The 12,564-nt window shown below is 41.3% G+C and overlaps 1 protein-coding gene across 1 annotated transcript; it reads right to left on the minus strand.

The window, feature by feature from the left end:
* Window positions 1–209: 209 nt before the first annotated feature.
* MS4A1 (membrane spanning 4-domains A1) lies at window positions 210–12,417 on the minus strand. Its single transcript, XM_090260872.1, has 7 exons — window positions 12,283–12,417; window positions 6,593–6,767; window positions 6,036–6,155; window positions 4,798–4,854; window positions 3,025–3,261; window positions 2,196–2,297; window positions 210–1,284 (listed from the first exon to the last, which is right to left on the minus strand). Exons 2-7 carry the CDS (start codon window positions 6,749–6,751, stop codon window positions 1,057–1,059), a joined length of 903 nt encoding a protein of 300 aa, XP_090116998.1. The 5' UTR covers window positions 6,752–6,767; window positions 12,283–12,417; the 3' UTR covers window positions 210–1,056.
* Window positions 12,418–12,564: the final 147 nt, after the last annotated feature.

The raw sequence follows: 12,564 nt of genomic DNA on the forward strand, positions 1-12,564 counted from the left end.
TAATACTTTATGTGGGCACTGGACAAGCAATTTGATTATTTCAAACATTGCAGGATTTGGGTAAGAAGATCTAGGTATGAAAAAAGGCAGTCAAAATTACTGGCTATGACCATCAATAAATTACCTTTATTTATTTACCAATTACCTAGCTTCTTTGAATCATTCGTAAAATAGGGACTTTTTTCTTGATCATGGGCAATCAAATGCAATTATTTGATAAAATACTTTATTGACTGGAAAATATTGTACAAATGCAAGTGTTGATTATGTGAGATGTGGGTACTCGTGGTATTTTTCTTTCATTCTTCCATTCTTTCTTCTTTTGTCTAAAGGTAGATAATGTAACTAAGAGCCTAGCGCAGGAGTTAGGGAAACTTAAGACAGGTAAAGACATGGCCATGCTGTGCTGTTTATACAAAAAGTGGATCGGGTATTAACCCCTTAGAGCCTCTCTGATGGAGGTTGGAGGCTCTAAGAATGCGCCACAGTGTCAGCTCCATAGAAAGATAGATGGAATAGGCTCCTTATTGCACATTATTATTATTATTGTTATTATTATTTGTACTTTCCTTAAAACACTGGTGCAAAGGGGACTCCATCCAAAATGTAGATATGGGAGGAATCAGAGATAGTTTAGGGGTGGCACGGATCATTCATTTTTCTTTTTTCATCAGGTACAGACTCTTCCTATTAAGAAGGGAAGAAAAGAAAAGAAAACAAAAGAAAAAACAAACAAATGAGCAAACAAAAACCCTTCTGCTGCTACTACTATGGCTTAGCCAAGGCAAAGGCTGGTGAGAAATCACGTTCTGCCCTTTTTTTTTTTTTTAATATAAGAAAACTGCCCCAAACAAGAAACATTATTATACAATCTGTTGCAATAGCTATATCCTCTGAAAGAGAGAGACAGAGAAGGAGCTGTGGTCACTCCATGTGAAGACCAGAGAGGGATGTAGAGGGTACGTGCAGAGCGCCTCAAGAAATGGGGGAAAATATGCGTCTCGGGAGCTATGAACCCTAATGCTTAGAAAAGGGAAACAGAAAACAAAAAGTAGCTTAAGGGGCACTCTCAATTTCTATCGGTGAGGATTCCTGATCTTGGGGAGGTTCTGGAAAGTTTATTTCTCTTGCTTCTTCTTCTTCTTCTTCCTCTGTTTGGACTGGAATAATTTCAATGTCTTCTTCATTCGTTGGTTGGACAGATATTTCAGCCAACTCCACCACTTCTTCTTTTATTTCAGTTGCTTGTACCTTTTTTTCTTCTGCTGACAGGAGAACTACACTCTAGAACACAGAAAATTAAACAAGTTTTTATTGATCTTCACCTTTAACACATTTCTCAACAATCTCTATGAATATTTATCAAACACACCTGCATTTTTATGCTGTTTATTTTATTTCCTATGTGTCTCCAAGTGTCAGGATTGATTTCATAGGTGCGCACATTCTTATCAAATCACTTATCAAGACTTATCCTCAAGGCCAGCAGTTTTTTGCCACTTTGCTTGGAACGATCACTCAATATTTGAGAAAGAACACTGTCATCATAGAGGCGCCTAGAGTTTCACTTTGATTTGCCTCTATTGGAGATAATAATGGGAAAATCATCTTATATCTCTAATCCTACTTTTCTCATCTACAAAACGAAGGAATTCATGATGATTCCTAAATTCCATTATAAATCTGACATTCTATAGTTCTGAAGCAATGGGTAGTAGATATTACTATTGCCCAGTGGCAGAGCTTCTTTGACACTATTGTTTTGGAAGAGGGATTAGATCGAAAGGTGGTACGTACGTGGGGGCAGGTGGAAGAAGGGAATACTGAAAAGTAACGTGAAAGAATTAGTGACTTAATTACCCTTCAACCTTCAGCCACCTGCTTTTTTTTTTTTTTACACATTACATATGGAATCAAGTTGGATGCCTGAAGTCAAGTAAAAGTCAAGTTTAGTAAGAAGGTGACACATTATAGAATTGTAGCCTCTGTCTAACCTATAGACTCATTTCAAATTTCCAGACATTTTCCTTCACACTGAGGCTGTTTTTTCATGAAGCTCCCAGGCTGAAATTCTCATTGCATTGCATTCTCCTATAAAGAATCCTTTTTTCTTCTTCTTCTGCTTCTTCTTCTTTTTTTTTGGTAAGACATGATTTTCCTAGAGGAAGGTTATAGACAGACAGGCTACTACTTACAGCTTTGGATCTGGAGCACAGCTTTTTCCATTCATTCTCAATAGCACCAGCTGTCACAAATTTCTGGAATAAGGCAAAGATCAGCATCACTGCAAGGAGGCTCTGAAGAACAACAGAAAAGTGAGGGTGAAAATGTAATAATAAAAATGTAAGAATATGGTTGCTTCTCAGTGAATGACTTTTGACTAAAATTAAATAATTAAAAGATTAATTCTTTCGGTAAGTAATGAGTAACAGTAAGAACTATTAAAACTAGTATCTTTATAACCCCAACCCTTAGCACAAATCCTGACACACAACAAATAGATAGAAAAATAAGAGACTAATAATTAGTTGAAGAACCAATTCTATGTAGGAAAGAATAATTACTGAGTCCCAAATTAAATTTTATCCAGGTTTACTTAGGTGGTATCACACCAAGGAAACCTCTTCACACTTGGGAAATACATTTTTTTCTTCTTCAAATGCTACACTAAAAAACCCTTGAGACAAAAGATAGTTATAACTGAGGTAGATCTTCAATGTTCACCTTAATCAATAATAATAAATATTAAAACCATTAATAAGAACATTATTAATGTGAAAGTAAATACTTATATAGCACATACTATGTACCAGACACTGTTCTAAATGCTTTGCATATATAAATTCATCCCTCAAAACAGCCTTACAAGAAAAGTACTGTTACCTTCCCCATTTTACAATTAAAATTCAGACAGAGTGTGGTTAAAATTCTTGCCCAAAGCCAGGAGGCAATACGTACCAGACACAGACAATCTGGATTTAGAGTTGATGCTCATAAAAAAAAGAAATCAAATTTCACACTTACCAAGAACACAGATCGAATGCTGTAACAATATTGCATATATTGAGTGTTTTTCTCAGAGGGGTTAGCTGGCTCACAGCTGTATATGTTAATAGGTTGCACAGAAGCTTGAATAAAGTTCAGACTCTCCGTTTTCAAAAAATGGGAAACAGTGATATTAAATATGTCCATAATCAAAAGGATTGTTCCAGAAATGGCAGCAAAGAGGCTCAATGAGTTCATTATTATTTTCCCTTTGACCTGAAATGGAGACACGAAGGAGTCATTAATTGGGTTTGAGCTCCATTTGGAGAATGTAAGCTAGGAGGGAATTCCAGGTCTCATTCCTCTGACTCACAGAGGTACTACCCCTACACGGTCCACATCACCCCTCTCGCAGTTGTGTTTAGTCTCTGTCACTGACATCAAAACCTTCGCCTCTCAGTCTTGTTCTTGTCTCAGTCTTCACCCTCCTGTTTTATGCCATCACCATCCAATCAGTTTATCAAGCAAACATTGTAGGAGTAATTCTTAATTCGTATACATTGTCCCCTTGCGCTTCCTTTTACTTCTGTTCTCAACATCCTAGTAGGCATTTAATAAGTGTTTGTTGGGTAAATGAAGGGAAATGTTCAGACAATATCTGTCTGTGTAAGAAGGTAGAGGGGAGAGAAAGAAGGCGGTTCTTTCATCTCAGTGAAGTGGGGTGGTATTGTGGGACAGGTAGGGAGAGAACAGACAGAAGCCTTTAGATCTAGACCGTCAGGTGGAAGCAAACAGCAGCAGGAATAACAATGCCACATACTTCCTATTGCCATCAGTTGCCAACAGCCATCTTTCAAAATACCATTAGGGCTGATGACCCTGGTAGCATTAGGTAAGGGGATGCCAGTGGGTATTTCTACCTTGCAAGGACAATAAAAGGTCAAAACAGAAAAATATATGTGACAAGTACCATAACAATATGAGATAATTAATGATTACTTTGAGGCACATATATTTCATCCTGACTCTGTGACCTACAGATGGCAAGTCAGTAGGACTGGCTGTATTTGGAGACTAAAACATCGTGATCTTCGTAAGTTTTTTTTACCCAAAACTGAGTTTGTCAGACAACCTCTGGAGAGGATCATCTCAGTTGATTCAGTCCCTCACTAACTTTGAAAGTGACTCAGGTCAGTAATAACTTAGTGGGTATAAAAAAAGTAGGGCAGGAAGATTGCTGGTGAGCTCTTGACCCATACAGTATAAGGATCTCTTCCTGGGTGTAAATGTGTCCCTGTGAACAAGACCACTCTGTAGCTCTTTTGAGCCTCTGAAGCACTTTCCTGTATTCTACTCCATTTCATTCTAGTGACAATTTCATATGGTAGTAAGGTGAAAACTCAGAGGTACATGGAAGTCAACTGAGCTCAAAGTGACAGCCCAATGTAAACTAGGACTTGAGTCAATCACAGCATCGATTAGACAGTTGTCCTAAAGGGTGGCCTGAGAGCAATGACACAGCTTTTAAAGAAATCTGTTAGTCTCACATAGCATTTATCAGTTATAAGCTCATAAGCATGCTCTTCACCCATCTGCCTTTAATTCTGTTCCGATGGATGCATTTCAGGTAGATTTTCATTTCCAACTTTTCCATAAATAAAATAGAACAGCATTGTAGAGGATCTTCTGCTTTTTAGGCTTGAGAAAACTCAGTGTTACTGTGATTACAAAGGCCTTTAAGGGTCCTTGTTTTCAACTGCACACTTAGACACTCCCCTGATGTGCGGGAGAGAAGAACGTAGGATTACTTGCCAGACTCTTCCTGGAGCTTGTCTCTGCTGCTGCCAAGAGCGATCCAGAAATGATATACTGTAAAAAGAGAAGTGGTGGGTGGGGAAGGGTGGGGGAGATGGGAGAACAGGCAGAGGGAGAGAGGGGCCCAGAGGGAGAAGGGGATTACTTTTTAACATTGAGAACTGGTTGTAAAAAAAGGTACCCACACTTTCAACCCCTTTCACTAAACCGTCCAGCCTTTTTTATGGGATTCATTTATTTTTTTCAGTGGTCCTCCTATTTCTCCTTTATTCGGGTTCAACTACATTCAACCCATGCCTTTTCTTTAATGAACTGGGGAGCTGTGACTGGGGATATAATAAGACCAAAGGGGCAGAATTCATGTTTCCATCAGTTAATAGTCGCAATGGGAATTTAAATTATTTTTAGTTTTTCTTTCTTTTAAAATAAAACTGTAGAATTGCTCTTGTAGTTCACAATGATTTACGTGACTGATATCAATGAAGAATGAATCAATGTAGGACCTACTTGGCCATAGACACCCCATTATAATGTTGGCTGCTACAGGAAGTGATGATGATGATTTATCATTTTCCTTTCCTACTGTTCAAGCTGTAAAATGGAGAAAATTCTTGTTCTAATCCATCTCCCTTGTTTCGAAAATTTCAATCTTGGACTCATCTTCATCATAGCAACCATAAAAATCTAATGGTAATTTAAACACCACTGCCCCATACCGCAACCAGACATATTTATAAGCTTGCAAAACATGTGCACAAAACAGCTGCTCTGCGGATAAGCAACAGGAGACTTATTTGGGATGGCGCTAATTCCACCATGTGCAATAGTAACTAAGGAGAATTGGAGGGAAGAAGGACCAGTTGGAAGTGGGTTGCTCCTATCCCCTTTTGCTTTCTGAAACACCATGCTATACAGTCCAAATACCTAGTGCTCCTCTCCCCTGCCCTCTTCAAATTGACTTTGGAGAGGTCATGCTTTGAACAATCTTCCTTCCCTGTGTAAATTCATGTAGGGCATCTTTCTCCAACTTCACATGAAGCATGATGACTAACTCTCATGCATGACTAACATGGCATTCACAATTTAGTCAACTCTCTTTCTACTGCATTATTTTAACAAGATAAACTATTTTCTGCTCAACTTTCCTCAACACACAAATAATCTGTATATTCCTGTGGAACTTTTTTACATTTTTGTCTGCATCACTCCCCAAATGATTGTGAATCTTTACTCACCATAATGCCTCCCCAGAGAGGATACCACAGAGTGACACAGATGGGTGCATGGACCTCTATGTGGACCATCAGGAGACCACCTAGGGCAATGTGGAAGAGTCCATTCATAATCTGGACAGCCTAGGGAGAAAATAGGGGACTGGTGGGTGAACTGAAATCATCTTCAAATCAGCAAGGAAAGGCAAGGCTGGAAGCCAGACTATGGGCCTGTGTAAAATGCCCAAGGGGCGTGGTAAAAGTGCCAAGACATTTGTCTTGGTCAGATCTATTTTCTCCATCACCCGGGACATTTCCAAGGGAGCTATACCTCGGATGCTAGCGATGAACCGGTACAGAATATCCTTCAATATGCAAGCCTCAAAATCAAAAGGGGACATAAGATCACTGTGATAACTTCTCCATCCATCCCTGATTTCATTCATCATTCCAGACATAAAGAACACCTCAGGTTGGATCAGACACCTTCAGATTGGATTGAATCCTATACTTGGCCAACAACACCTGCTTCTTTAAGCCAGAGAATCCCTAGAATATGGAATGGAGGGCAACTGACTCACCCCCAAAGCCTTGGATTCCCTCATGAAGAAACTCTGTGTGGGGCCCACCACAGGAGAGACCCTCCTGGGAATGAGTTTTTGAACAGGTTGCATGGCCATAGGGCCTTTCATTGGGTGAGCTGGGAAAGCTCCACTCATTGAATTTCTGGGTGTCGTCATTTCACCTTCAAAACGCCTAAAAACAGAACAAATAATAAAATGAGAAGAGAGAGAACAGGATAGTCAGTACGAATATTTTTTATCTGTATTCTTTCCATGGGTGTCATTGAGGGTAGCCGTGGCCTCTTCTTTCTGAGTTTGGATCGGAAGCAAGGCCTACTGCTGTGTTCTAAGGTAGGATCTGGAGGGGACATCTCAGGCAAAGACCTATGGGCCCAGGGGTCACTGCCAGTATTCTTGAGAACTATGATTGGAGCATACTTCATCTTAATAGAGAACACAATGCTCATATATCTTCATGTTCTGTTTGTCTCTCATCCCTGGATGCTTTTCCTGTGCTTTAATATTGGGAAATGTATTTTGCATTGACTTGTCCTTGTCCTTTTGTTTACCTGCTTTTGTCCATTGTGATGGACCAGAGGTATCATGAGAGAGTATAATGATGACTGTCCTTGGAGTCAGGAGGGGCTGATTCTAGTCTGCCCTCTACTACTAACTCAGTGACCTTGAGTTAATCATTTCAAGGATGCTCTCTAAGGTCATATGTAAGCCCATGGCCCCATGACTCAGATTGCCTAGGTTTAAATCACAATTCTTTTATTTGCTGTGAAACTTCAGGTGAGTTTTTTAAAAAGTCTCTGGGCCTCAAGCTCAACTGTAATACGAGAATAATAATAATTCTTGTCTCATGGGGGTTGCTATTCCATAAACGGGCAGATGGTCTGTGGGTGGCTTGTGTCTTTCTATTCAGCTATAGCTTAACTGTCAGATCCTCAGAGAAGCCCCCTCTGAACCCTCAGTCCACAAGGCTCCCTCCTAGTTACTCTCTCCTGCGACAGCCCCCCATTGTATTTGCTTTGTGCACTTTTCCCTGTGGGGAATTACCTTGATTATTTTCTTGCTTGCTTACAGTCTGAGCCTCCCAACTAGAATATAAGTTCCATCAAAGCAGAGACTTTGTTCTTTCCTGTCCAATATCTTAGTAGTTTCTTAGTAAATATATTTAAAGAAACAAATGTATGTAAAGTACCCATGTCTGAATAATTACTAGCTGTTTTTGTTGCTGTTCTTGTTTTTAGTATTATTACCTTTATGAGCATTATTTCCACCTGAAAAATAAACACAATACCCCTTTCATAGTCATTCGTGAGAAATAAGTAAGAGAACATGTGAAAGGGCCTAGTACATGAGGTGAAAGCAGTAAATGCTGTTTATTCTTAGAATTGATGATTTATTCACTTCTGAAGTTAGTGATTACTAGCGAGGTCCTTCCCCGCCCTAGTATTTCAAGACTGCTCAAGCTTCTTTACCTTGGGCTTCCTCTTGGTATTCATTTCTTTAGATCAATTACTTACATGAATACTACTAGCTTTTCCTTAGACACTGGAAATCTCTCTTTAGGGGCATGTCATTGTTACTGTCTTTATTAACTGCAAGTCATGTGAGGAGACTTGGAGACCAGGGCCGACTGTCCACCTTGCTTATCTTACTGAAGTCACACAGCGCTGGGCAACTGCAGGTGTGCCATGAGACAGGTGATTGGGAGTCCCCCCGGCCTCACATTTGTACTCACTTTCTAGTAACAGAGATTTCACATCTGGCATTTCATTTCAGCCTCACAGAGCAGACTAGGGATGAATCATTGCCCCTATTTTTTACAGAAGGTAACAAGAGCATAGAAAAGTTAGATAACTTGTTCCAAGTTTCATGACTAGTAGAGATTTGAAATGAGGACTTGGACCTATCCAAGGAGGTATCTATGGTACCAGGCTGCTTTGTCCCCTGCGGGAACAGGAATTCAGTCTATTTCACTAATGAACCTCTTCCATCTCCTCCAAATAGATGAGTGACTATAAATCAACTGCAAACAGAATATCTCTCTGGGCTGAAGAGAAGAGAGGAGGCTTTGACTGGGTGCTTCACACTTGATTTTGTCCAACCTCTAGATTATCAGATGTCACATGGTCCTGGGAATCTGCTTTGGACCACAAACCACCCCACTAACCAAAAGGAATATATTAATGTAGCTCAGTGGAGAGTTTACAAACTGCTTCTGGTCACTAGGCAGGTTTTTTATAGCTAGTCAAAGGAACCTCAAAAACCATTCTGTTCATGTGACAAATGAGAAAACTGTGGCCCAGGGATGGGGCATGCCTTGTTAAAGACCTTGCGCTTAGTGGCCTAGTCAAACTGGAAGGCAGTGACCATGGCCCTGAGGCTGGTGTTCTTTCTGCTACAGCACATGCTAAACCACATAGAGCTGTTCTCTGAGCACCTAATCTGTGCCAGGGATAGTGTATATGCATGTAGTTCCAAATCTCCCAACCCCTTCCTTACGAAGCAGGCATTTTGTCTTTTTGCAAACATGAAAAGGAGGTTCAGAGAGGTTAATTTTCCCATGGCTAATCTGGAAGAAGCTGGGAGGCACCACACTCCCCCCTAGGGGGCTCATTTTTGTGAGGATAACTTAAGGAGCAAAGGTAATCAATTGTCTAGGTAACTAAACTACTGTTGTTTTTAATTTCTCCATATTTTTCAACTGCCTAAAGCTGTGTCTGAATTATTGGTGAGATAAACCACTTATGTAAGTTCTACTCAGGCTGTGTCTGCAATGGCTAATGACAGTGGTGGCCATTTGGAAGAACTATTTTCACTGTTAAAATGATGTCTTGCTATGGAAATTTCTACAAAGCCTTCAATAAATATTACTGTAAAATGGTAATTTATAAACACAAACATACCTGTTTCTATATGCTGCTCTATAAACACAGACACAGCACACACACACACACACACACACACACACAAACAGAGCAAGGATATCATAGACTGATGGGGTAATGAAAAGTTACATTCTTTAGGAATATATAAAACTAGACCCCATACTTCTAAGGATATTGTAGATTCCTGAAGCTTTGCCCTATCCAAAAAAAAAGTGATCACAATTACTTAAACAATGACCCAAATAGTTACACCTAAAGACTAGTTGGCACACTAGTTGCAGTCACTGACCACCTTGATCAAAATGTGGTAACAACAGGATCTTATTTTCACTAAATTATATTAAACTCAGGATTCAGTTTCCCAGACACAGCCCCATTTTATGACAGCAACTTCTGCAAATCTCTTCTGACCTTTAGAAGGCACTGCTCTTTCTGTCCAGCCACTGAAGAAGAGCTCACAACCTTCATGGGTTTTGATTTGAATCAAGACCTTTAGGTCCAATAATTCCATCATTTACCGAGCAGTTCAAAGCTTTTGTTACCTCAGCTTCCCCCTTTGCTACCTCAACTTCCTCCTTTGCCATTCAAAATAGCTTTGCATTTTTATCCTTTCTGGCCTGCTGTGTACTTCTCTCTGGGGAAGAATGTTCTTGCTTCCTTTCTCTCTGCCTGTGCGTCTCAGCCCATCTCCTTCCACCAAGACTCTAGTCCTTCAGAGAAGGCGGTTGTTACATCATCAGTCTGAGATGCTGTGTAGCCCGGGCTAGTCCCAGCTCTGTTGCGTGCTACTTTTGTGATCTCCCTATTCAAGTATTATCTGGAGAACATGACGTAACTTGCAATTTATAAAATACTTAACATTCAAGGAATAATTCTAATCACTGGACTTTTTTAATGGTTAAATCGTGGTGTGGCGTCCCCCAGTCCCAAAGCCCCTTCCTTAAATCCAGCAGGGTCCCCCCACCACTGCCCCGTCTCCCCTGTCCTTTACCCACAGCTTCTTAAAAGCTTACGGTTCCGCTCTCTTCCCTCACTTCCTCCTACCTCCTCGCTCATTAATGCTTCACAGCCAGTTGCAGCCAGAGCCACCCAAGTGAAACTGCTCTCTTCAGGGGCTGTGCTGCAAAGTCCCCAGCCTTCCCTCAGGTGTCATCCCTTGGGTTGCTTTATTTCTGTTTCCTTCGCACCCACGCTTAAAATATTGGAGCCATTTGCCACTCTGCTCCTTTGTCTCCCGTGTGCCATCAATGGCCAGGTCATGCCCCACCGGCCTCCATTATGTAGCTTCTCCTGCAGGTGGACCGCATGCATTTGATTCTCATCTCCTCTCGGTTTAAGCATAAAAATCTTGCTTTTCTGCCTTCAATCTTTCTTTTTGCGAATCCAACCTCCCTCCACCCTTCTGCAATGGACTTGAGGCAGCATTTGGGGGCTCATTTTGGTGTCCACCAAACCTGTCCAGAAATGTTAGCCTGGGATCAGAGTCTAAGTGGTTACTTCGGTCATGCTCTTGCTGAGCTCACACTCTTCCTCCGATCTGTCCTTGCCTGTGGAGAGGCGCTTCCCAGTTCAGCTCTACTTCCCCGGAGATGCTGGTCTGGACTTGCCTCCTGCTTTCTTCTCGAGTCCTCTCCCCTAGGAAATGCTGCTCCTGCCCCTTCATTTTCAGTCAGACTCCCCTAAGGCGGTCACATCCCCCGAGGCTGACCCTCCTCTTCTCACCTATGGCAAAGGACTTCTCTTTCAAAGTCACAGCTCTTTGCATTTTTGACTGGCCGCCAGCTGTTTTCTTTCTATGTCAGAGTGTAATGTCTCTAATGGGATGTAAATCCCGCCAGGAAATGTCCTACTAGGATTACACAGAGAACCCGTTTCCTCCCTACTGTGGGCTCAGTAAGTGTTAAAATGGACATGAAATTGACCTCCTCCCTCAGAGCAGTTTTGCCAAATACTCAGGACATTGGACACAAAGGCCATCCGATCAGCGATCAGCAAGATCAGGCCACTTTATGGGACACAGGGGAGGGGAGTCACATTATATACTGGTTCAAGTGCATTTTTGTCCCCCTTCATTAGAACTTCCTCTTGTCTTCAGTGTTCACTCTTACTCTAACCTTTTGTGATGGATTTGAGGCAGGATTGGGGGCCTCGCTTTTGCGTCTACTAACCCCCTCCAGAAACCTTAGCGAGTGAGGTTTAACATCTAAGGATATTTGCATTGAGCAGGACATCTTTGGAGACAAAAGCATTTAAAGCAAGAGGAATAGAGATATTTTCATTATAGCCACTACGGATTATTTTCTTGTATGGTACCAGGCAACCAATTCTAAGAGCTTCAGGATTTTAGCTCATTTAATCTTCATAATGCAGTGAGTATCACTATGGCCATAATTTTATAGCAGAGGAAACTGAGGGACATAGAGGCTTAGTAAGCTGGCCTGAGGTTATGTGGCTTCTAAGCAGTTGAGTGCGGATTTGAGTCCTGCAGGTTGGTAACTATGCTTCAATCGACCTACTGCAACCTGCTCTTTTGTAGCATGACTCAAAGTTGAGTGGCCAGGGTAGAAAGAGAGCAAGAAAGGGCGGCAGGGTGGGGGGCGAGGGGTTTGGATGGATGGAGAGAGAGAGAAATTAAGAGAGTGGGTGGGCAGCAAGCCTTGATATCACCCCTCCTCAATCATGACACTATCAGAAAACTTGACTGGCCCTAGAACCGAAGTTAAAAATCTCCAATCTCCTGAAACATTCTATACCTTATCCATCACTTCCTTTTAGTCATTTAAACAAAGTCATAAATCAGTTCCTTACCTGAGTCTCCAAAGCCCTAGGGCTCAAGGGCTGCTTTGGTGCTTGCTGCTGAGTTCACCTGAACGCTACTCGCTCAAGTCCACAGGGTGAGTGAGACAGGCCAGGCCTGGGATCTCTGATATGTAGCAGGTGACAGGAAATCAGTGGCTTCTGCTACCTTGGGCTTTGCCTCAATTATTTTAGTTTAACATACACTTACCAGAGCTGAGAGATGTACAAAAAAAAAAATTCTGCCTTACCAGGAGGTTTCGCTTCTTGAAAAAGACCCCAGGGGATTGCATG

The sequence above is a fragment of the Furipterus horrens genome, unplaced genomic scaffold, assembly GCF_987537825.1.
Source record: "Furipterus horrens unplaced genomic scaffold, mFurHor1.1.pri manual_scaffold_2, whole genome shotgun sequence".
NCBI lineage: Eukaryota > Metazoa > Chordata > Mammalia > Chiroptera > Furipteridae > Furipterus > Furipterus horrens.

Bases quoted from the DNA above. Each gene is read 5' to 3' on its own strand.
- MS4A1 (XM_090260872.1), bottom strand. From the start codon at position 6,751: ATGACGACACCCAGAAATTCAATGAGTGGAGCTTTCCCAGCTCACCCA. The intron at 6,156-6,592 runs GTGAGTCAGTTG...TTTTCTCCCTAG, and splicing joins GGGAATCCAAGGCTTTGGGG to GCTGTCCAGATTATGAATGG. The intron at 2,298-3,024 runs GTAAGTGTGAAA...GTTGTTCTTCAG, and splicing joins GCATTCGATCTGTGTTCTTG to AGCCTCCTTGCAGTGATGCT.